Source organism: Propithecus coquereli, unplaced genomic scaffold (assembly GCF_000956105.1).
Source record: "Propithecus coquereli isolate 6110/MARCELLA unplaced genomic scaffold, Pcoq_1.0 Scaffold224, whole genome shotgun sequence".
NCBI lineage: Eukaryota > Metazoa > Chordata > Mammalia > Primates > Indriidae > Propithecus > Propithecus coquereli.
In genome coordinates this window covers 5,128,829-5,153,803 of record NW_012147634.1, presented here as the reverse complement: position 1 = coordinate 5,153,803, position 24,975 = coordinate 5,128,829, and the positions used below count along the sequence as shown (strand labels likewise).

The window sequence follows — 24,975 nt, the reverse complement described above, 5'->3', positions numbered from 1 at the left end:
ATTACAAGTCTGTAAACATACTTGCATATGAAAAAGATAAGTAGGGAATGTACAAGAATGATGATGGAATTGGGATGATGGCAGGGTCTGTGTTTTATTTATAAAATAATGTTTTAAAAATAACAGCCCTCGGGCCGGGCGCGGTGGCTCACGCCTGTAATCCTAGCACTCTGGGAGGCCGAGGCGGGTGGATTGCTCAAGGTCAGGAGTTCGAGACCAGCCTGAGCAAGAGCGAGACCCCGTCTCTACTTAAAAAATAGAAAGAAATTAATCGGACAACTAAAAATATATATAGAAAAAACTAGCCAGGCATGGTGGCACATGCCTGTAGTCCCAGCTACTCGGGAGGCTGAGGCAGAAGGATCGCTTGAGCCCAGGAGTGTGAGGTTGCTGTGAGCTAGGCTGACGCCACGGCACTCACTCTAGCCAGGGCAACAGAGTGAAACTCTGTCTCAAAAAAAATAAATAAAAAAATAACAGCCCTTTACAAATTAATGATGACTGCTGGAGTGGGCCAGTGAGGACTCCCAACGCTACTGTGGGATCATCTAGCCTTTGTGTTTACAGTGAGAATGTTTACAGGGAAGCTGAGGAACCCTTCAGTTAAGGTCAAAGTTAACATAAATGGTGATTTGAGTCCTTTCCTTGCGGGTACCTACCCTAGGTCTCTCCCATCATTTTGGGAAGGGTGCTTGCAACTTCTAGAACACTTTATAAATGGTCTGAAGTCTCTCTCTGCCTGATGACCAGAGGCTTCTGCCACATGGATATTATTTATCTAAAATAAATAATATGGTTTGAAGAAACCATCAACCCAAACCATAGCTTTTGTGCCTGTCTAGGAGGGGAATCCACTTTTTGATAATTTCTGCATGAAATAAAATATCTTCCTTGCCTTTTTATAAAGGAATTTATTTCCCCAGTTAAAAAACAACAGCAACAACAATCTGACGCCAAAATTATCCAGTCTTTTGAGGTAAATTGCTTCTCTCAATCCTCTCCCATAACCTTAAAAAAAAAAAAAAAAAACCTCAAGATACTGAAATAAACAATTGCTGTTACGTCCCTCTCCCTACAACTCTGCTCCCTTGCACACACGTGCCCTCCATGTAAAATGAGTATGTCTTCCTTCTGTACCTGGGGAGCATTCGCACTGCTTTAAGAAATAGTTTTGGGGAGGGGTGATGGTTTTGTTTAAATTGCTCTGCTCACCACATTCTCAGGTTGCCTGTTATAAAAGGTCTATGACAATGATTCTGGTATCTTTCCACCACGGGCCCTTAAAATTTAAGCATCTTTTTTTACCCAGGGTCTCCCAGACATGCACTATTGAATCCACTGTTCACTTGGGAAAACGGTATAATGGCAAAATGAGAAAGTCAGTGAGCGCTGGTGCATGTGCTGACAATATTGCTACTGGCGCCGTTTCCACACCTGCAGACAGACCTGTGCTCCAAAGACAGGTATCGGAGTTGCTGCAGTGGTGACCACCCCCTGCAGCTGTAACCTTCAATACTGTGCCTGTTCTCGAGCTCAGTCAAACCTGGATGCCTTTTCTGCAGGCCTCTGTGTGATATGTTTGATATATTAGGTTGTTATTTAATCCAACTATATATCAAACATATTCCTACAGTGTCTTGCCCTGTCTCCGGGGGTTCCTAATAAAGTTTATAAGGCAACAGGATAGAATATGTTAAAATCACAAGTAGATTTAGAAGATGGACCACTGATTACAATTCATTATGTTATATTTTATTTCTTCTTGTAGCATTTGAGATCTGTATCAGTATCACTAGATTATTTGCTTATTATAGAAATAAATTATGATTATTTATGTTTTAAAAGAGCTGGAGATATTTTTAAAGCTTAGTTTTGTGCAGCGATGAGTCCTTAAGGAGGTTGCTTAGTGGAAAAAAATGGAAATTTCTAACCCATGTCTGTGACATGGGATAAAGGTCAGGATTATAACCTTCAAACACATCTAGATTTATATTTTATTTTTGTTCATTTTTATTCTGCTCTTCAATTGAAAAGTTAGTAATTTTCATGATCAAGATTTCAGCAAAAATTCAAGGAACACAAATCAATTATCTGTAACTTTCCTTTCCACTTAGAGTAACAAAATGTATAAACCAAATCAGCCATACCAACTGTGTGGACTCTGAGTCACTGGGATTTATTTAAACCTTGGTTAGGACTAAATATATCTAATAAAGATAATGTAATATGAACTATACTGTCTGTTGAATTTCCTGTTATAGGTTAACTTGTCAGCAGAGATTGATAATATTTAGAATAAACTGACAATCAGAAAGTAATTCCGTAGCCTAATTGGAATTACTGGGGCAGGAAGTTTGGGATTATGATATAGAAAATATTTTTCTGGTACATAACAGCCGCCTTTGGTTGTTTTGACCTCTTCCTCATAGAAGAGCCTGTGAAGTATGTGTGAGCTCATTCTGAGTTCTCTCACCAAAATACTTTGTGAGCACTGCTTTCTGGAAAGAGAACAACTGTGCTCATAGCTTAGTGTTTTGGAGGAGAAAAGAAGTACTCTTTTAACGAGCATTCCTGAGTATACGTGTGTACGCAGTCCCCCCACCCAGGTGGTGACCCGATGGCTTAAGCAGGTCAGTTGTGAAAGCTTCAAGTTGCTGACAGGTGAATGCATGGTGACAGGGTCACACACAGCAGCAGCAGCAGCAAGGTGATGACACAGGAGAGGGACATGTGGTGTTGGAGTCCTAGATTCTAGAGTTATAAAGTAGAACTTGTCCCTGGAATCATTTCCATTGAGAAGTGGTCTATATGTGTCAGCAGGTGCTCTGCCTGGCAGATATCAAGGCGACCACCTTCACACAGCAAGAGAACATTGGTTTTGGTTTTGAGTCCAGTTAAAGCTGTTTGACTGAAATGACAAATGGCCATGAAAAGAGATAGCAAGTTGTTATGAATAAAGAAAAACAGGCCAGGTGCAGTGGCTCATGCCTGTAATCCCAGCACTTTGGGAGGCCAAGGCAGGAGGATCACTTGAGTCCAGGAGTTCAAGACAAGCCTACGCGATATAGTGAGACCTCATCTCTACAAAAAATAAGAAAAATTAGGTGTGGTGGTGCACACCTGTAGTCCCTGCTACTCAGGAGTTTGAGGCAGGAGGATCCCTCGAGCCCAGGAGTTTGAGGTTACTGTGAGCTATGATGACGCCACTGCACTCTAGCCTGGGCAACAGAATGAGGTCTTGTCTCAAAAAAACAAATTTGTTTTGAAACGGCCTTCAGATGAAGCCTGTTTGTTTAAATTGACGTGACTTTCTTGTTCCTTTCGGTAATTTTGTCACTGACCAGCCTGCCCTCTGTACTGGTTAATATGGTGAATGGAAAAAGGCAGCCAGAGCTTCTGGGAGGAGTTGGCGCAGTCAGAGTTGTCAGTGTGGCCGGGCTGTGGGCTTCGAGCACATGCGCCACTCAGTCCCAGACCAGGAGATGTGTAGGGTAGATGCGAAAAATAGAAGTACATGAAGAACTCGGCCAGCACGCATTGCTGTAACTCCCCACTGGTGTAGACGAGTAGGTCCTTTTCAGACCCTCCTCAGACACACAGAGAAAGGAACTTGAAATCTAGCATGTTTTTCTGATTAAATCTTTGAAGAATTCTGTTGTCTTTTCTTTGTGCTTCCTATATAGACATTTGGGGAGCCCCTCTCCCTTTTTTGAGAGCATGACAAAATCTGTAATTTTTATTTTATCAAACAAAAACAGTGATTAAAAGATCATTGCAGTGGTATTGCTTTTCATTTTAAAAACAAAAAACAGAGTACTAAAGCAATAGATACTGTGGGAAAACCACTCCCAAGATACTAATCGTGCAAGCTTGGACCTTTTCCAGTGGATGCTGCGTGAACTTGTACTTATTCCACATCTGGATGCAAGGGTGGTCCCTCCCCAGGCCCAGGCACAGCCGTTCGACAGTGCTCTCTCTGTCTCCCGCTTTGCCTGTTTAGGGTCTCCCTGGAGCTTTCCCTGAGACCAGGCCAGCCTTGGGGGGCAGCAGGCCAGCTGTCCAGGTCTGCACTCTCAGCAGTTCCAATTGTTCTGGGAGGTTTACCTTTTGTTAGAACTATTCAGGGCGGTGGTCCTAAAGCCAACCAACCCATGGGTCTTCCAAAAGAGAAGCTCATCTAGCTCTTATGTAGTTTGGGTCTTTGGATGCAGGCTAAGGCCTCCCTCAAGGTGCCTCTCCTTTCAATACCAGAAGCAAACTGGTAGCAGCCAAACTGGCCACAGAAAAAGGAGAGACATGGCTGCCGGCTGCATTCAGGCTTCCAGCTGGCAGGAGAACCCCTCGCTCCTGTTGCAGGAGTTCTAGATGTTGGCCTTCTTTTTTCCCTCAAGTCACTTAAATTATATGCAAAATGTTCACACTTTTAAAAAATATATCCAAGTAATTTTTTTTTTTTTAAGTTTGTGATGCACTATGACCTTGTCTTGAATTGCAAGCATTCTGCAGGACTTCCGTCACACAGATACCTCCCTGGAAAGATGATACCATGACTTGTTCTATGGTTTACGAAGCCAGTTGTGAGAAAAGTGACTGTCGTGCTTTTTAGTTTTCGACAAGGCAGTCCCTCAGAGCAGGCTTTCAGGGAGGGAGGCAGAAATCAGGGCAGCGACTCTTCACCTTCAAGTTCTTGTGGGGAGCCCTGTGGGCTTGCAGGGGTGTAATTCACAAAGAAAAGGGGGAGGAAAAGGACTGGGAGGGACACCCTTCCCCTGCCCGGCACGTGCCCAGGCCCCGTCAGGGTGGGCGGTGGGAGGGATGAGGTTGGCAAAGATGCCGCAGGAAGGAGGCAGGGCTCCTCTGAGGAGAAGGCCAAGAGAGGGGACAAAAGAGAAAAAGTAGCTCCTGCTGACTTTGGCCCATGACTTCTCAGAAAAGGGTAATAATCTGGAACCAGACATGTCTAAACTGAAGGACTAGGAGAGGGTTGAGTTGTTCTTCAAGTTCCAGACAGAAGACCGAGTGACCGACATCTGAAGAAGGGCGGTCGCACGATCTAAGTACAGGGCAGTGACTAAACCCAGGCCGCCCGCTGCTGGTCTGGCGCTGAGGGGGAGCTGGGAGAACTGCCCAACCACGTGCTGTGTTGCTTGACACTTCGTTTATCGTTGATTCGTGGATTTTATTTATAATCATTTTAGGTTGTAATCAGAAATGGCAGGAAGAAACTTTATGAGAATTATGAGTGTAAAATGTTGTTCAGACAGAAAAATTTCTTTAGCCCAAATCCTGAAAAACAATTTTTAAAACCACAAAAATATATGTGGTATTAGAAGTAATAATGAAATTAATTGCTAATAGCTCTTAAGCATCTACTGTAAGTCATGCTTTACATTTACTAATCATTTACTTATAACACCCCTAGCAGATAGGTTAGGAGGGAAGGTAGGTTTCGAAGATGAATGAATCAGTGCAGAGATTATGTTCTCAGAATCCATGAAAGGCCAAAAACCAAAATAAATGTGAGGAAAGGCTGCCCCTTCTCCTCTTTCCACACTGCTTCCCCCACCACCATTTCCTCTAGCTCCTGAAACATGCCTATCAGAGCAAAAGTAGGGATCTCAGATATTCTCTCGATAGGAGAAACAGACAGGAAAGGAGCCCACACAAAGTGTAGCCTCTACCAAGAGGGATCTCAGCAGGCCACTAAATTTTTTAAAGATGGGCTCTACAGGAGATCAGCTAGCAGGAAAAAAATCAGCACAAGGGTGCTCAGACCTTTCTCAAAGATACCAAAAAGCCCAGGTGAAGATAAATCCATCCTCAGCTAGCATCTGCTAGACAGTCCAGGAAGATAATTGCTAAGAGCTAGTGCAGACCCAGCCAGTAACCTTTCCAAATGGAGGGGAAAGGGGAAAAGAACATTGTACCAAAGGAGGAGAAGATAGTTTCAGACTGAGAGGCAGCAGCCAATACCTTCATGGAATTCTTAATTTCTATATATGTTAACCCTTTTTCCCAGTGCTGTCTTGTTAAGAGTGCCTCTCGGGAAAATGCCGCTGTGTTTACATTTGTATATGCATGACTAAGTGTCACACACTGTGAATGCTAGCTGAGGGACATGGGTAGAGCGTATGATTAACCGTAAACCGGGCAGGAATTTGCTCACAGCTATGCATGCATCTGCCTGCCGTGGATCAGGAGTGGACATTTAATGATATGGCTGCTTACTGTGTGTATTTCTCCTCCTCTTAACCATGCACATTGTCCTCTGGCTGAACTCTGGCACTTGAGAAACTCGTTTAGAATGGATATATTCATTCAACAAACGTTTATCACACGGGCTTCTCCCCCTGATTTTTGTGCTAGAGAAACATTAAGTTGAATCAAACACAATCTGTGCCCTGGAGATCACAGGCTGGTGGGAGGAAGTTAACTGGGGTTTGTTCTCCTTAGTCCAGGCTGGCATCTCCCACAGAGTCGTCCATAATCACCTCCATTAGAAATAGATTCCCGGGCCCCACCCCAGACCCACTGAAACAGAGTCTGCCTCTTTAACCACGTCATCGTGTGATTCTGCAGCAAGGGCTGTCAGTGTAGCCTGTTTAGTAAAAACATTTTCTGAAGTTCCTGGCTGTCTCTTGATGCCAGTAGTTATAAAGAAATACAGGCCAGGCGTGGTGGTGCACGCCTGTAATCCCAGCCCTTTGGGAGGCTGAGGCAGGAGGATCGCTTGAGCCCAGGAGTGTGAGGTTGCAGTGAGCTGCGATGATGCCACCGCACTCTAGCCCGGGCAATAGAGTGAGACCTTGTCTCCAAAAAAAAAAAAAAGGAAAAACAAAAGAAATATAAATAGTCACATGCATAGGATTAGTCATAATCTTTAAAAGATTATTTTAACAGTCTTAACAGCTCTTTACATAATCCTATTGTTGCGGTGGAAAAACACTTAAGTAGTGAGGGTATCAGGGTCCTTAATATTCCATAAACCACAAGGACAGAGCTGAGTGACCTTAGGTCGGGAAAATAGCTCAGCTCAAGAGGACCTTGAGAGACCTAGCAAGTCAGCGTCAGTGGTGAGGAGATGGGAATGAGAGCTCTGTGAGAGGGGCTGCCACGGCCCCCACCCCCAGCCCTGGTCCTCTTAGTCTCCTCACCCCCCAGGGGATTGTTCTGTTAACAAATACTGCATTTTAATTGTGATCCTTCTGTTTAGGAAAGTCCTTGGAAAACCAAGCCCATCCTCTCCTTTTTGCAGTGTTGGTTAGGTGTGTGTCCTCCCTCCCTTCTCCCAGGGCCTCCCCCCTCCCCTCCCCAATCCCATTCTGCGTGCTGGCAGGAGCTGGGCTGACGGGCACACTGGCTGGTGTGCTTGGGCTTGGAGAGGGCCCATTTTCTCTTAGGCGAGAAACTGTACGATACGAGGAAACATTAAGTATTGATATCTGCTGTCAGCAGGATAGATGGGGCGGGCATTTCATCTTAATGACGAAGCTGGCATGCAGGAGGATAGGGCTCCGCAGGCAGAAGGCAGGTCTCATCATGGTTCTCTGCCCAGCTGTAGCATCTAAAATCCACCCTCCATCCCTGCTGCCATCCCAGTCGCCTTTCTCGGGAAACTCTCTAGTATTTTCTAATCAGTGCAAATGTCTCCCAGAGATTAGGCTTTCTGCTGTGTCTTTTAAAGCATAGAGATGTTATGGAAAGAAAAATTTTAAAAAACCATCAAAAAGCATTACAACAATTGCCATTACCAGAAAGATTTATGGGTGCCAAAAATATTTCCAAGTTCAATATCTATTTCAAATATGTTTCTTACAAATAAATAAATAAAACTCCGGGGCAACAGCAGATGTGGGAGAGGTCCTTACAGTCAGTTGTAATGAGATGATTCTGTCAGATCTACCCAGGCTAAGACTTAGCACTTCCTTTTAAGGAAATTCTATTTTTACGCATCTTAAAAATCTGGGAAATCAGAAATCTGACTGAGTATTCCACACTGTAAAGTGGACTCAGGCTTGGAACCCGTAGTGTAGCGGAGGCCGCCTGAGGCAACGGTCTAGGAGACCTGAGCCAGTGGGCCTCCGTTTCCCCCTCTGCAGAATGAGGGGGGCTCCCTTTGGGTTCAGAAAGTCTGTGATTTCCCTAGTGCCTTTATCTGTGATGTACTTGACTTTCTTTTGCAGAATGAATTTCCAAAAAAACTCTGAATCTCAAAGTCATTAAAGTATTTATATACACATGCACATATATATACATATATGCACATATATATGTGTGTGCGTATATATATATATATCTCAGAGCCTAATGTACTTTATTTCGTGCCTGTGTATAAGAGTACCTTTTATGCCAGAGTGTCTTATAATGAGTTGTTTTTGTACTTCACTAACCAAATTCTGTACTCCACCAATCCAAAATGAATCCAGTGAAACCAAATTCATTTCTGTCCTGAATACTCTTAGCAAGACTTGATCAGAAAGAAGAAAAAACCCACAGCTTCTGTCTCAGAACTTCTGAAATGCTGCCATTGTTCTTCAGATCCACTAGATATACATGGAAATTTCATTTTGCTCTAATAATAGGGTAACCCATATTGTAAACATGAGATTAACATCTCTCACGGTTCAAGATGTGGCCATTAAGAACAGGGGTCTGGAGGAGAATTGTGTCCGTCCTGTCTGTATCCATCCATCTTGCATAGGGGACCATTAGCAAGCAGACTCTGAACCTCTGGCACGAAGTCGTCCCTTACTGACGCCCTAAGGGATGGCCTGGGCTAGTGAAGATGCATCATTTCGGAGTGGGAGAGATAGACATTTAGATTTGGGTTGAGAGTTTTCATGCTGCCACATGACCTTGGGCCTGATACTCCACCTCCCTGAGCCTGAGTTTTCTCACTGTAAAAATAAGGAGAAAGACAATTTCAGTATAGGATTTTGTTCTGCGTTTGGTGAGAATTAAGTCAATGTATGTAGAAGTCCCTGACAAAATGCTTGCCACACAGTGGGCACTCTTAAAAATGTATTGCTGTTGCACAACATTGTGAATGTACTTAATGCCACTGAATTGTACACTTAAAATTGGGTAAAATGGTAGATTTTATGTTATATATATTTTGCCACATATACAAAGAAAAGTATTTCTATACCTGGCCATCATCTCTTAATGCCTGAAAGGTACCAGCCACATCTCCAACGTTCTGTGACCTAAGGACAGCTTACCCGGTTGACTTGGAGTCATGGAATATAACACAGGGGCCATGGGGGTCTAACCTAACTACCCCAAACTGTGGAGCTCCATTCCACCCTGCTTGGTGCCACGATCTTAACACTTACCCCACTTCCCCAAAGCTTCTCTTCAACTTCCTGAGTTTTTTGGGTAGCAAAGGACATGGTGGTGATGAATTTAAATCAGAACCCTAATGGCCTGACATCTATGCAACTGTGTCCGGTGTTCTTCCCAAGATGAAGCCATGCCTTGGGTGTCCAGGTGACTGAACAGCCTCCACCTTGATGTCAGGTTGCCTTGATTTTTTTCCCACCATTGGGTGATCTGTGGTTGGTCTATAACTCAATCTGTGTTCAGCCTCAGAGATGGAAATGCTATTTCGCTTTGGTGTTTACCCAAGAACAATAACATTTTTCAAAACTAATAGTCATCTTTCCTTTTTCCAACCCATTTTTGAGTCTTAAGCCCTGAAAGTGTGTGCCACGGCCCACTCTTTTGATTTCAATTATTGATTATTTTGATTTTGGTTTTTTGATGTTGCTGAAACCATTTGAGTATATTTTACGCACGGTGAATTCGTATCTCTTTAAAGATCCTATTCTAGAAAAGTCGTCTGTCTTAGAATTTCCTAATTTAAAATTTATGTAGAATGTCAAGCTAACAGTTTTTTCCTTTTGGAGTTGGGGGTAGGGGTGGGGGCAGGTGGAAAGGCATCCTGACAGCTAGGCCTGCCCCGGTGTAGTTTGTCAGCGAAAAGCAGTAGGCAGATGCAGGGCCAGGTGAGCAAGCAGTAGGTGGTTTGGCAGAAGGAGCCCTTTGTGAATCTGAATTGCATGTGATGCTGTTTTCTTTGGTTATAGCAAGCGGATGAGACCCTGGATTTTGAGGAACAGATTTTGGAAGCCGCTAAATCCATTGCTGCTGCCACAAGTGCCCTGGTCAAATCGGCCTCAGCAGCCCAGAGGGAGCTGGTGGCCCAAGGAAAGGTAGGTAAAGCCACTGGCCAAGACACCGAATGCTCACACAGGGAGAGCCTTAAAGGGCCGAGGAAAAGAGGTGCCAGCCTTTGGCCTGACCAAGGGAAACGCATGCTGTACCTTCCCTCCTCGAATTGCCAGTCTGCCCTGACCAGAAAACTCTGTTTGCTTCAACTTGCCCAGCAGTATAAAACATTTGGCTTCCGGGCCTCTCATATGCTTCTTGTTAAGGAAGGCATCCCATTCCAGGCAGTGAGCCTGAACAAGACATTTATATTCCCACTGTACATTAGACTATTTAAAGATGTAAACTGTCTTATTTTCCTGGTAGACGGCTCTATGAACATCACAGTTGGAGGCTTTATATTACCACTTTCCAACCCCAAATGGCCGTTTGCTTTTTAGGACTGTTGAGCTGAATGCTCTCCAGCTTTGCAGCTAGCGCTTGCCTGAGCCTGTTGGTCCAAAGGCCAGTCTGGTTTTCAATCTGAGATTTCTGTAATCTGCTTCATCTCCAGTCACTCATTCCATTGCCATTAGCATAAAAGCATAATTGTTTTTTAGTGATTCAAAGGACTAATGGTACATTACTAATTCTGGATAGGGAGCAGTCTTCCATCTTAAACTATTCCATGTGCCCTGTCATTACCGTACAGCGTGGAACTGTCCTATCCACACTGTGGCTTGCAGAGAGCCTCTCAGATGTAGAGGCACCACAGAAACCTGTCAGGTTGTGGGTTTGGGAAATGTGGTCACCATGATTATCAGTCACTTCTGTTTGATATTAGAAGGCCTTTGATGTCAGTGCACAGAGAGATGGACATGATTATGTCTTGACCTGAGAACTTGTAGTGCAGACTGGAAGTCTGGCCCGGCCAGTGGCTGTGCATCTTCCTCCAGGAAGTCCCGCGAGCTTAGCCATGTCTTAGTCCAGTCCGCCTACCTTCCCTCCTCCTTTTAGACCATCCTATGGCATCTTACTCAACACTATGTCCATCTCCCCACTGGGCACGCAAGCTGTCGTCTTACGTTTCTCGTCTTTACGCTTGTAGATGAGCGTGCTGAGGAGGCCAGCAGAGTGCTGACCTCAGCATGTGTCCTCATCAAGTTCTTGTTGACTGATCAACATATAATGGCCACAAATCGATCACGGAACAGAATATCCTACCTAAAAATTTCAGTATCAAGATTTATAGAGTTGACTCACGTCAGACACGTTGCTAGATACCAGAGACTCTAACTTGAATATGGTGGAGTTCCTGCCTGTCTTCTAAGGGACTTAAATGTTCAAGCATTTAAAAAGTTGCTAAAGAGGTTCAGTTGGACTTACGTGAATTATAGGATCATACACAGGACCTTGGAGTTTTGCCTGACATTCTGCAAGCCCCGATGTGGTGCCTGTAATTGTGGACGGGTCCTAGTTTCATATTCAGATTGAGATGCTCATCTCCTACCTTGCCAGGCACCTCCTGCAAGCACAGAGGTGTCTCCTCTCATAGCTCCTCCTTCTGGGTCAGACAGAAAATGTTTCTCTTGTTGCCATGATTTCTAAGTCAAAACAGAGATTCCTCTTACGTCCAGCGTCTTATTTCTCTTCCCACCCCTGACAAAATGTATTTCCTTAAGACAAGGGTCTGTACTCAATTATAGGGGGGAAATGGACCACCCTTTTTTAACATTATCTGCCAGAAACTCAAAGCATGGCTTTCAGGGTCAATAATCAGGAGAGATTTAAGGTTCCCTTGGCTCTCGAAGGAGGAGGCCTGGTGGCTCCCATGTTTGACGTGGGAAAGGTCAGCAGAGAAATAAGCTCATAAAGGCAGCCCCAAACCATCATTCCTGAGCTGCTTCCCAGAAGCACAGTACCTGGCAGCTACGTGGAGCTGTTCTGAGCGTTTCTCATTCTGGCCCAGGTGGACCCCAGCCAGCATGTGCCATGCAGTCTTGGTGTGCCAGGGTCCCGCGTGAGAAAGGGTTGCTCCCTTCTCAGGACAGTGCTGTTGGTGGGAGTTGGTGCTGAGCGGCGCTGTGAGTCTGGCTCTAGGGCAAGGTAGAGCTGAGGGGTCACGGGTCACTGCAGGTCACCTGGGCCTGCTGCCCTCATTGCAGATTTCTTGACTTCACTCTCCAGGTGGGCTCCATCCCTGCCAATGCTGCAGACGACGGACAGTGGTCACAGGGGCTGATTTCTGCCGTGAGTCACCTTCTCCCTCCTCCCCATTTGCTTTTTTGATCCCCTGAGGGAGGTTTGGGCCTTAGGTCACTTCTCTGTTGACTGTCCCCAGGCCCGGATGGTGGCGGCTGCAACCAGCAGCCTCTGTGAGGCAGCCAATGCCTCCGTTCAGGGACATGCCAGTGAGGAGAAGCTCATCTCATCCGCCAAACAGGTCGCCGCTTCCACAGCTCAGCTGCTTGTGGCCTGCAAGGTGAAGGCCGACCAGGATTCAGAGGCCATGAGGCGGCTACAGGTAATGGTCACTGATGCTGGTGGGAAAATACTCCTGTTGGAGCGGGTAAGTGTCACCAAAGGGCACAGCCTCACTTCCTTGGCATGACCCACCAGGCTTTCCATCAGCCACCTATGCCTCACATTCCAGCTTCATCCTCTACACGTGCGTCCGCGCATCCTACGCCTGCTGCCCTCCCCCAGCCGACATTCGCCACGGGTACCTCTGGTCTCATGTGTCAAGGCCCCCACTCACCTAGAGTGTCCCAGCAGCCCTCCTCCCCACCAGCCCAACCTGGCAAACTCCTACTGGTAGTCTGTGATTCCTCTGCAAAGCCACCCTTTCTGCGACGCCCTCCCTGACTCCCAGGGCTTGGGCAGCCCGTCCCTCCTCTACCCTGCGAGAGTTCCCGACCACACCACTCTTACAGTTCCCATCATGCGGAACCACCGCATTTATTTTTACGTCTGCCTGTGACAAGGCTGTGAGCTTCTTAGGGACAGGTGCGACATCTTCATCTGTGTGTCTCTCACACCTAAGGTGGTGCCTGTTTCGGAGGAGGCCCTCCGTCAGTGTTGGCTGCAGAAGGGACTGAAAGAACTAAGGGATTTATATGAGACTGTCGCTCAGGTTTCCCAGAGCCCAAAGCTCATGTTACGAAGGTGACATCAAGTCCTTCCAGTGCATATACATTTTCCCTATTGTTTCAACTATAAAAATATTTTAAACACATGGAGGAAATGTTTGGATGAATACATCGCATGGCCTCAACATCTTCACACATCAAATGTTATCATTGTTTTCTGTTTCCTGTTTTTATCTACATATAAAATGATTTTGTCTAGTCGTAACCATAGCAAGATACATTTTGCTTTCTTTTCACTTAACATTCTGTCATACATATTTTTTCCTTGATGACAAGGTTTCATTAATTTCTCTCTACCAAGCTAACTGGTCCGCTATTCATGAGTCTTGGTCTTTAATGATTGCATGATACTGTATCAACCGATTATGCCAGTGTTTCCCTATACTTTGGACATTCTGTTTCTGATTTTCTAGATTTTCGTTATTATAAGTATTACAATGCAGACTGTTTATATTGCTAAAAATATATATTTGTATTAAGTCATGAAGAAAATTATAAATGGCAGAAATGTTCGGACAGTTCTGCCAAACTCGTGTCTTGTTTTGAAAGCCCTGAAGTGCACTTCTGTTGTTTGTCCCTCCTGAATCCCTCTTTGACCCGCTTCCCTCACTGTCATTTGTCTCCTGGGATAAACCCAGGGGAAAACTGAGGGAGCTGCATATTAGTGAATGTGTGACCTCTGGGTTTGGGGGGCATTTCTGGGGAAAACATCCTGAATTAAGAGAGCCCTGCCATGTCTTAGGTTCATGATCTTATATAAATCACCCAGAACTTTTCAGGCCTAAGGAGCTTTATCTGTAAAATGGGGATAGAGATATCCTCAGTGACTCTTACGAGGGTCAAATAAGGTAACAGATATGAAAGTGTTTTTTTAAGTCCTAAGGATTTACACAGGTACAATGCAGCATCACTCTTGTTATCATCGTCACTAATTTAACTGGCCACTGCAATGTCATGTCTGAGCCCCTTACAAATGACTCAGGGGATCTTTGGGGCTGGGACAGACCTATGTTCAAATCTCAGCTCTGTAACTTACTAGCTACAGGATCTTAGGTCCTTAACCTCAGTTTTCACATCAGAAAAGTGGGCTAATGATTTCTGACCTCATAAACCCATAGGAGAAAAAGCACATGGTGACTGCTTGTCAAATACTGATTGGCTTCCCCTTCCCTTCTTGTGCAAGCCCTCAGAGTGCCCCTCGGTCACTTTAGATCACCAGCCAGATGGGCCAGTTAACTCTGAATGAGAAGAACTCTCACCTTTCTGGTGGCCAAACCTCAGGCACAAGCCTTTGACTCCGAAAGAGTATGAACAAGGAATACAAGAGGTTTAATGAAGGCTTTAACCACCTTTAAAAGAAAATGCTAAACCTCAGCTGAGAACAGACCCCTGGGACCATGCTTCATGAGCATTAAGAATAAGCCAGTGTGGGTGATAGCCCTTAATGAAGATCTAGACTTCACGTCAAAAGCTTTTCTTCACTTGTCTCTTGCAATTGTCCCATCCTAGAGCCTGCGGCTTAAAGCCCAGCCGTGACTCTAAGAGTATATCTGTGAAGGCCCAGTTACTATGAGGCTCCCAGCCCTTCCACACGGGGTAGATGCTGTCTCCCTTATGCCCTTTGTTCCCTCAAAAAGCCTTCAGGGAGCACCAACTCTGAGCAGCTACCGTGCCAGCCAGGTGCTGGGGGTGCCAAGATTCAAGTCCCTGCCCTCGGTTCAGGAGGGAGCACTGAGGGAGAGGGTGTGGGTAGGGCCAAGGCGGACGGGAGAAAGTGATGTGTGAGCTGAGTCTTCAAGCACGTGCTAAATTGGATGGGGGCAGGGGGAGGTGGTTTTCTAGACCAAGGAGGCAGACCCTGCACATACTTCTGTTAACACACGTGTCACATTGCCGCAGTCATTTATTTACATTACTGTAATTCCCCTCAAAAGTCTGGGTTCCCTGGGGACCAGGAACTATGTCTCATTCATCTGAGAATGACCAGTAGTTAGGTAGGTGCCCATGTTGGTAGAGTCGGGGGATGGATGGACAAACAGATGGTACTTGCTGGCTGGGGAGAACTTGTGTGTTACAGTGGAGTGATAAGTTCACTCAGCGTCTCCTGAACTGTACCTTCATGTCTGTTCTTGCCAGTCCCAAACAGCTGTTTCTAACGACAGAATGTGTGTTTTGTTCACTCTCCAGGCAGCAGGAAATGCTGTGAAAAGAGCCTCAGACAATCTTGTTCGTGCAGCCCAGAAGGCAGCATTTGGCAAAGCCGATGATGACGATGTCGTAGTGAAAACAAAGTTTGTGGGGGGCATTGCCCAGGTTTGTGATTAAATCCAGAACAGTGTTTACTCCCGAGATGGGCGTCGTGTTATGACAGAGACACAAAATAACAGTGACTTAAGCAAAATGTAACAGTCTGAGTGTAAGCAGTCTAGGGATAGTGTGGTGTCCCCTCTATGGCTAAGACCAGACTCCATCCGCCACCTTATTCCACCATCCCTGAGATGTCGCTCTTGGCCACTTGGTCCAAGATGGCTCAGTAGCCACCTCACTTTCCATCCAGCAGGAAGAGGGAAAGGAGGGGAGGGCCTGACCCTGGAGTTGCACACGTCACTTCCTCTCACATGCCACTGGTCAGCATTTGGTCACGTGGCCAATCTAGCTGCACAGGAGGCTGGGAAATGGAGTATTCTCCTCTGAGTAGCATTTGCCTAGCTAAAAATCAAGGATTCTATTATAGAAAAGCAGAAGAACAAAAGTTGGAGGATGGCAATGTTATCATTTAAATAAAATGATGCATTTGGAGCTACTGCTCACTCCAGACATTTGGCCCTGTAGAGAGAGTGAATGCTCACCCTCTCCCAGGACTTTTACAAGAGCAAGAGGGATTGTGACCCGTGCAGTGTTGCATTCTCATGTATGCGAGCAAGTAGGAAACTCTAGGCAGTCAGGCTTGCAGTTTTAATGTGTGTCAATATAAATCCATTATACAAGACTGTCTCATCAGCTCTAGAAACACTGAGGTTACTCATTCCCCGTGCCTGCCTTAGCTCTGCCTGACCCCCCTGCTGTGTTCGGCTAATGGACTGGATGCATTTTAGCAGAATGTGTTCCACAAAGAAGGGTCATACTGTACTTAAACCCCTACCTTAGTAACAATGCTCATTAGCCCAGAAAAGGCTCTGAAAAAGCCCACAGGGAGGGCACTTATTTGGCTTTCTTGAATACACACCCGTTTCACACAGGACCTGTCATACTAGCTAGTATTGCTCAGAGCACGCCTTAGAAGCATGCAATAAATAGATGAAGGCCGTCGAGTGGTTAAGGGCACCAGCGCTAGGTTTAAGCACACCTGGACCAGTAGCTGGTCCCACTAGCTGGGTGGAAGTGGACCCACATCTCTCAGCTTCAGACTTCTTATTGGAAAAATAGGGCTTTTAATAGGGCATACTTCACAGGGTTGCCACGAAGGTGATAGGACAAACCATGTGAAGTGCTTACACCAGAGGCTAGGACACAGTAGGGGTGCAGTAGATGTTTGTTGTCAATCAGTGGCCAGAGTCCCAGTTTGTTTTCTTGAGTCAGCTGGGTCATTAGTTTCAAAACCCAAACTATGACACAAAGGCTGGTCTCCAGAGCTAAGAATGCTGTTCCTGGGCACTGCTGTGTCCCCCTGTAGCAGTGGCTATGGGAGCTCATGACACAAGCAATGGTGCGGGGTGGTTTCCTAGAAAGCGTTAGATCCATTCGGCTCGTTGCTTTCCTTCCAGATCATCGCCGCGCAGGAAGAAATGCTAAAGAAGGAGCGAGAACTGGAAGAAGCAAGGAAAAAACTGGCTCAGATCCGCCAGCAGCAGTATAAATTCTTACCCACAGAGCTGAGGGAGGACGAGGGCTAAGGCCAGAGCCGAGACGGCGAGCCCCAGGGGATGGCTCTGCCTGAACTGGACAGACAGTGCTCCCGAGAGGCCAGGTTCTGCCCCCGGGTGAGCCCGGAGCCCCGAGTGCCCGTCCTCACGTCTCTGTCCCGTGGCACCAGCTGCATGATGTGATGTCTCACGGTACAGTGTCCCACCCACAGCTCCTCCGCCGCCTCCCCTCATGCCTCACTGTGTCTCAGGAGAGAGGGACACCTGTTTCGTGGACTGTTACCAAAAAAGAGAAGTCAGTATTACGTCGTTCTCAGACACTTTTGCTTGTGTGGGTCCTTCTCTAGGCCTGCTCCTGGGCCACCTTATGAAATCGTAATAGGAAAAAAATAATGGCTTGGAGGAAGTCGATGATGTCACAGATCTTCATGGATACCCAGGAGAAGACGGAAGTTGGAGTCGGACATGATTAATAAAAGCCAGAAACACAAACCTGTGTGGACTCTGGAAGGGGCGCTGGGGGCCTCCTTCCACGTCTGGAGCACTGGCCCACCCACGGGGTGTGGAATTCCTGCTCCCGTTTGCACGCTTCCCTGCCTCTGTGTGTAAACTCCTTGTACAATCTAGACCCTTCTTGTATTCTGTGGCCCAGAAAATCAAACGATTATTTTTTTTTTCCTCCATAATCCAAAGGGCAGAGTTGTGGGAGGCCATCAGGGCTTGGTGAGCAGGGGCTGTAATAAAACATGTGGGCTGCTTCTTCTGCAGAAGCCGTTTCAGTTCATGTGGGTTCATCCAACCAAACCCACGTCTCCCAGCTGACGGTCAGTGCAACATCCCCTCGTAAGTGTTTGGGGCGGGGATCCAGCGGGAATAAAGAACTTCCTCGTGACTTATCTTCAGGTCCCACAGTGGTTTCTCTGCTCTCAAAATGGTCAGAATTCAGGATTGGGAGGCATCTGTTTAAAAATCTGCCACCTGTCCTCCATCCCAAGATGACTTTTTTCTGTCTTAATATCCTAAAAACCAGATGCATCCTAAAATCAATGTGAACCTTTAACAAGATAGTTTTGCTTATTACCACGTAAGTGAAGACATTCAATATTTGTCTTCTGGGTGCCACACTTCTAGGATTTCATATCATTCCCCCTCTTTCCTTTCCTCCTCTTTTCAGATCCCTCTCTTTTTAAAAAGGGCATTTTAAGACCTTGAATTTACCTTTCATCTGAGCCTTTACCCAAGACAGGACCTGAAAGATGAGTGGCTTGTGGGGTAGATCCTAATGCCAGGGAGCAAGAGTCTTTGAAAAAATGTATGAGGGGAAGAGCAGAGTTCATGGAGGTACATGGTTGTCCAAGCTGGTAGCTGTTGGAGGCAGTTCTTCCACCTGTCTGTAATGGTCTGGTATCCCGTCTCACATTTCATCCACTGGAGTTCCAAAATTCCACCCAGGGCTAAGGTTGGTGCCTTGGTCCTCAAAAGATACCACCTTTAGACCCTGCCCAGTGATCTTGCTTCAGCAGACCCTAGCCCATGTCATGGTTTTAAAATATGTAATTAAACTTTTGACAGATTCCCATATTTATAAGATAATTGAAGTGCTGCACATATTAGAATTTTTTCCAGACCAGTAGAAAGAGGAAATACAGTGTAAATAGAAAGCAAGTAGAGAGAGTAGGTGGGGAGTGAAGGTATCCAGGTACCGATTCTAAAGATGGCGGCAGCTGTTGGACACCCGGCCTCTCCAGGACAAGCTAACTCCTGGCTCACCGTCTCGGAGCGGGGCTATTGTAACTCCTCATGCCTGCCCTGAGCTGGACACAGGGGAAGGGGACAAGGTGCTTTCTGAGACTCTTAAGAATCAGACCCAAAGGCTCAGAGTCAAGAGGTGTTGGTGATCTTGTGCAGCAGGACGCTGGGGAGCCCCTCCATGGCCCAGCCTACCCCACCCTCTGTTTCTGCACTCGGTGCCCAGGCAGCTGCCCCTCTTCCCTTCTGCCTGTCCCCTGCCACATCCCAGGAGCGAGGCCAGGGCAGGCAGTGAGTTCTTCGTTCCTGCCTCACAGTCATTTAAAACCTCTACTGCATTTGATACCAGCAAAACCTCCAGAGACAAACCAAACAGAAAAGCCTGTCCTTTATACCTGTAAAGAAACAGGCACAGAAGAAAGTCTATTTTTGTAGGACCTATATAAAGACCCTCCTGTCTGGAATTTTTCTCTGCTAGGAGCTTTTGGGAACTAGATTTCCAGTCGTCACCTGGTGTGGTCCTGGTTTTTTGCCCGTCCCTTCCATGTCCACCCTGCATGTGTGTATGTGAATAGTCTGGTGGCCAGCCTGGTCTTTTCTCATTTCATAAAATAGTTGAAAGGCTGTGCTTTGGGCGTTATTTAATAGGCACTGCTGCAGGTGTCCCTGCATGGCATCGAGGAGGGCTTCTGGTTCTTGAGAGGGAAATAACGTAGGTGCAAGTTGCATTTTGGACTCCCAAGGCATCTAACAAGAGGGTGGTTTCAAGGTAAAAATGGTCCCAGGGCTGGATCTACATAGAAATATGTCTCTCTGTGTGAAGGCGGAGCAGCTGTGTGGATGTGTGTCCCTTCTCGCCTCCCTCTGCCCCATAAGGAGAACTAACATTGATTAGGCTTTGAATCCCTGGACTGGTCTTTGTCCCCAGAAATGCTGTTTCTGATGGTCAAAAAAAGAAACTGGACTGAATTTCAGAACTACCCAGTGATTGGAGAATTTGGATTTTGCTTGGTTCTGCCTTTCAAAAGTCTTTGGATAAGAATGCTAAGGCCATGTTTGGTTAAACAAACAGCCCTTGTTTAAACTCTGCCGGTGCCCAGTCAGGTGTGGCCCTGGCAATCTGCGTAGGCAGGTACCTCGAGTCACGGGTCCTCCTCCAGTCGGTCATCAAGAGCCCTCCAGGTTAATTACAGGGGCAGCTGCCCAGCCTGCATCTGCGCTCAGGCCTCACGGAGTGAGCCACCTGCGGCCTTGCCAGCATATTCTTGTATCATGGAAAACCCCTTTGAGCTTCTCATAGGTTGCTTTCTAGGTGTTCTATCAATGAGTTCAGCCTATTCCTAATTTATTAAAAAAAAAAAAAAAAATTATAACCCAGACTGAACATGGTGGCTCATGCCTATAATCCTGTCACTTTGGGAGGCTCACTTGGGACCAGCACTTCAAGACCAGCCTGGGCAACATAGCAAAACCCCATCTCTACAAAAAATTAAATAATTAGCCGGGTGTGGTGGCACATGCCTGTAGTCCCAGCTGCTCGGGAGGCTCAGGCAGGAGGATCCCTTGAGCCCAGGAGTCTGCGGTTGCAGTGAGCTGTGATGAGGCCACTGCACTCCAGCCTGGGTGACAGAGTAAGACCTTGACTCAAAAACAAACACCCCCAATTCACCACCCTCTACAAGATGAGCCCTGCATCCAAAGTGATCCCAAGGCCAAACCTCATCAAAGAACCAGGCACAGGGCAAAGGCGGTGAGCAAGCCGCGGTCTGTTCCGGAGAACTCACAAGCCTTTTCCTGAGGAGCCTCGGTTTCCTCCTTGGCAGATGGTCCACCAAATCTTCTCTCCCAGCTTAGGAGTTCTGGCTTTAAGAGCCTGGTATAGACTACCAGCATGTTCCACTCCCAGATTCCTGGAGGAAACATACCCTCTGTAGACCACAAGGCTGGCTGCTTCCAAGAGCCTTACCAGACCCAAGAAATGCAGAGAAAATGTTCACTTCAGGCTGAAAGGCAGTGGTCCCAGCGTTCAGAAAGCAAAAGACGTTGACAACTGTGCTAGTGGCTCAAGTCCCATTTCTCCACAGTGCTGGCCTCGAGGTGACACTTGCTGGGGAAGGCATCTTTCCCAAAGGAGGCCCAGGCACCATGTTTAAAATGAGACAACTCTGTCTTTCTGAGCCTGTGCTTGGTATGTCATGTTTACGACCATTGGGAACAGAGTGTGACAGAGCTGCTGTGGACTGATTTTTTAACACACTACGAAGAAGAGCTGCTGCTTTTCTGGAAGAGAGGTTTGGATTGGGCCTTCCTCTGAGCCCACCTCCTCGCCCTCCGCAAAGCATCCATGAGTGACGGGAGTCACTTTGTCAGCGTCTCCGCACCCCACAAAGCGTGAGGCCTCACCCAGACTCCTCTCACCAACCAGCAGGATCCAAGAGAAAACAGGAAAGCTAAGCTCTGCCCTGTATTATGATGTCTCATCACGTACATTAATTTATCTAATCGCATAAATTATTTTTTTTTTATTCACCAGAAATAAACCTGTAAAGGAATGAACCTGTGTGAAGGTCTCATGGGAACGGGAGGAAGGTAGAAACAAGAGGAAAGACTGAATTTCCACCTCGAGTACCAGCTCCATAGTTACCAGAAGGCTGTTCGGAGAGAGAACGCGAGGGGGTGTTTGTGACAGATGCAAAGCCACAGGGGGCCACTGCATTCCGTAAGGCTTGTGACACTTGAAAAAACTCAAAGAAAAAATAGACTGAGTAGGTAGGCACAGTTATTTTTCTCTGAAAGAAGCTACTCTAGGCAAGTAGCCCAGGGACTTTGTGACCACACATGTCACCGAGGTCAGGCGATTGCACAGCAAATACAGAAGTGCACGTGGGGTCACCTCCAAGCTCTACCCAGGGCCTGACGCAGGGAGGTTAGGTTCACCCCTGACGGCTGAGGCCAAATATGCAGCCTCCGGGCCCCCCAGCCCCTCCTTCCTATTTGGGGATGGGAACTGCTTGGCCGGAAGTCCTTGTTTGCGGGCTCAGCCAGACTTAGACAGATGTGGGCCATTTCTGATCCGCAAGAGGGGGTGTCAGAGAGTCATCGCAGCAACCAAGAGTGTCACTGGTGTATCCAACGACTAATAAGGATTCTTTTTTCACTCTTAAAATGGTGATTTAGGATCCCTAAACCAATCGATACTGAAGGTCTTTACATATTTGACTTAATGAGAACAACGGAAACGGGGTTGGGACTGAGCCCCACCGAAAGGAAGGTGGGAAGCCCGAGGCACAGGCCGGGAAGGGGTGAGGGGGACTGATGTTTACTGAGTGTCCTGGGTGTCAGCGCAGGGCTGCTGGACGCTGCACTCGGCCCTCGGCAGCCACGGGGAAGGTGCTGTGGCCATTTCGCAGAGGAGCAGACCGAGACTCAGCAAGGCAGGAAGTGGCGGCGTGGGGCGGTCTGCGGGAATTCGGGTCCTCTGTGCATGCAGCCAAGTCAGCTGACTCCCCAGCCAGGACGCTACCTTCGGAGCGCCCCAGCCCTGCTGGGCACAGGACACGGGAGAAGACCCAGCCTACATCCTGGAGACGGTCACAGTCCAGAGAGCGTGAACACTTGACCCAGAGCCACGGGAGAAGAGGGCAGAGCCCCAAAGCTGGGAAAGCCTTCCAAGAGGTGGACAGTTGGCCCGGCTCCTGGAGAATGGGCGTTTCCCAGGCAGAGAAGCGGGTGGCATTCCAGGCCGCAGGGGGTTTGTGAAGAGGCCACTGCTTGGGAGAATGAGGAGCAATTCAGTAAGGCCGGGGCTTGGGGTGGGTGGCGAGGAGAGGAGGGCAGCCAGGAACACACTACGAGGGGCCTTGTGTCAGACTGGGGCACTTCCAATTCAGTATCAGATGAATCACTTGGCGGGGAGATCAGAAGAGAGATTCTGTCCCCAGAGAACTCGACAATGGAAATGCGGAGGTGTGCTAACAAAGATCGGCAACTCAGAGTGCATTAGGTCCCAGGGTAAAAAGTGCAGAGCCAGGAAAGAGGATGTGAGCTGAGCCACAGAGCTCTCCAGTGGAAGACGGTATAATGGGGGGATCTGTTCCCAGGAGTAGGATAGGGGAGCAGAGGTTTCACCTCCAGATAGCTAACGCTGTTCCCCTACCGAGTGCCAGGCACGTACCTTTGTTACTCCTATTTAATCCTCACAACTATATACTTTGCGATGCATAAGTGCCCTTATTATCCCCGTTTTATAGATAATGAGGCCGAGGCACAGAGAGGTTAGGTCACTTGCCCAAGGCCACACAGAGGAGCTGGGATCTCCCAACCACTAGATTAAGTTCTGCCCTTTTCTCCCGTGGCTCTGGGTCAAGTGTTCACCCTCCCTGGACCGTGAGCGTCTCCAGCTAGAAAGCCGCAGTGCAGACACTGAAACTCCAGTTTGTTTCCGAAGCTTATGTTTTTAACCAACAGTATATGGAGAACTCGGTCTGCGCCTGGTCAGTGGGATAAAAATTAAGCAGGCGGAGGGAGGGAGAAGGATCTCGGAGCAGAGGGAACCCTGCGTTCATGTGGCAGAGCCTAGGATGTGGGGGGCTCCTGGGCTCAGGGTGGGGGCCAGTGAGGGCTGCAGGAGAGGCTGAGTCTGCGTGTGTTTGTTGGGGGAAGGAGACATTCTAAGGTCACAGAATGAACACTGGGCTAAGGAATGTGTTCTGTATACGCAGTTGGGGGAGCCTTGCTTGACTGTATTCCCACCGGGTGTCTCCAGAACCCTGGCTTGGATCTCCTTCTTTCTGATCACAGCTCTATCCTTTCAAAGTTTTAGAACACAATGCTCAAAGGTAACTATATGGTCCTGAGAAATTCTACTGGGTATTCTTATTTGAACATCCTCCATTCAAACAATATAATTGCAGGAGTTTTGCTGCCTGAACTCCCCAATGTGAGACGGCCCCGGCCCCGGCTCCTCTGTGGCCAGGAATGCCTGTGCAAGACTGGCACTCGGGAGGGACAGTAAGGGGACCCGAGCTCTTGCAGCCATATTCAGGGTTTCCTGCCTGCTTGGGCCTTTCTCTAGAGACTGTGCAGCTTATTTTCAGAAAGAGAAGTTTAATTCTCTTAAGCTCAGAACTGAATGTTGGAGAAATGCTTTCTGGGTTCCTGAGAAGGCTGGCCATGCCCCACATGTGGCCTGGGTCTAGGGGCAACCCAGGGTGAGAATGGCCCCGGAGGGAGGCCCTCAGACCTGTGCTCACAGCTCCCTGACACTGCAGGGTTATTCCGGAGACAGCAGCAGGGAGAGGTGCTACAGGCTCCAGGGGAGAGACAGGGTGGTGTCCTCTGGGCTTCTTGGACTCCGTGGGCATGAGAGGGGATGGAAAGAGAATGAAAGGCACAGTCCTTCCCTCCTAAGATGTTAGACGATCCTGGAGAAGTCAGTCTCCTGGGAGGGAAGTGAGAACGATGCAAGTTGCCCAGTGTGGGTGGGAGGCTGGAAGGGCCCAAGGCCCCAGGGAGGGTAGGACGGGGCAGGAGGTGGCCGGGTGGACTCTCAAAGGATGGGAAGCAGTTAGCCTGGGCTAGCGGCTGGGAGCAGGGAGAACATTTGGGGTGTAGGCACACAAACAGGAAGAAGCGGGTGGGGAGAGAGGACCACACAAGGCCTAACACTGTAGGGAGGGACAAGCAGGGACAGAGGCTGTCTGGCAGGACCCTGGAATCAGGGCTCCATCCCAAAGGAAGGAGGGGCAGGAAAGCTCAGGAAAGATACAACAAACCCTTTGGGCTGGCTGTGCTCTGCTCCATGGCCCCTCGCTTCATGCCTGCAGGCTCATCATCAGCTCCCCTGATGGCCGGGCATGTCTCTTGGCTACCAGAAAGCAGCACGACAGCCCTGTTCTCTGGGCTGCACCCTGGAGCACCCATATTTGCTGGTTTGATGGATCGTGACAAAGCAGCTTGCCAATCCTGGGCTGTTCCCAGGTTCCAAGGAGCAAAGCCCTTTGCACCCACCTCAGCTGTTCTTGCGATGCCTCCTGGGTGGTTTTGACCACAGGGGGCAGTGTGGT

At 47.6% G+C, this 24,975-nt stretch overlaps 1 protein-coding gene across 1 annotated transcript in view; it reads left to right on the top strand.

The window, feature by feature from the left end:
- Positions 1–17,191, top strand: part of TLN2 (talin 2) — a 176,561-nt gene extending 159,370 nt beyond the window's left edge. The window contains exons 52-56 of the mRNA XM_012645035.1: positions 10,089–10,214; positions 12,337–12,399; positions 12,491–12,673; positions 15,486–15,611; positions 17,063–17,191. Coding sequence (XP_012500489.1) covers positions 10,089–10,214; positions 12,337–12,399; positions 12,491–12,673; positions 15,486–15,611; positions 17,063–17,191 — 627 coding nt within the window. The remainder of the gene's footprint in view (positions 1–10,088; positions 10,215–12,336; positions 12,400–12,490; positions 12,674–15,485; positions 15,612–17,062) is intronic.
- The last annotated feature ends 7,784 nt before the right edge of the window (positions 17,192–24,975 follow it).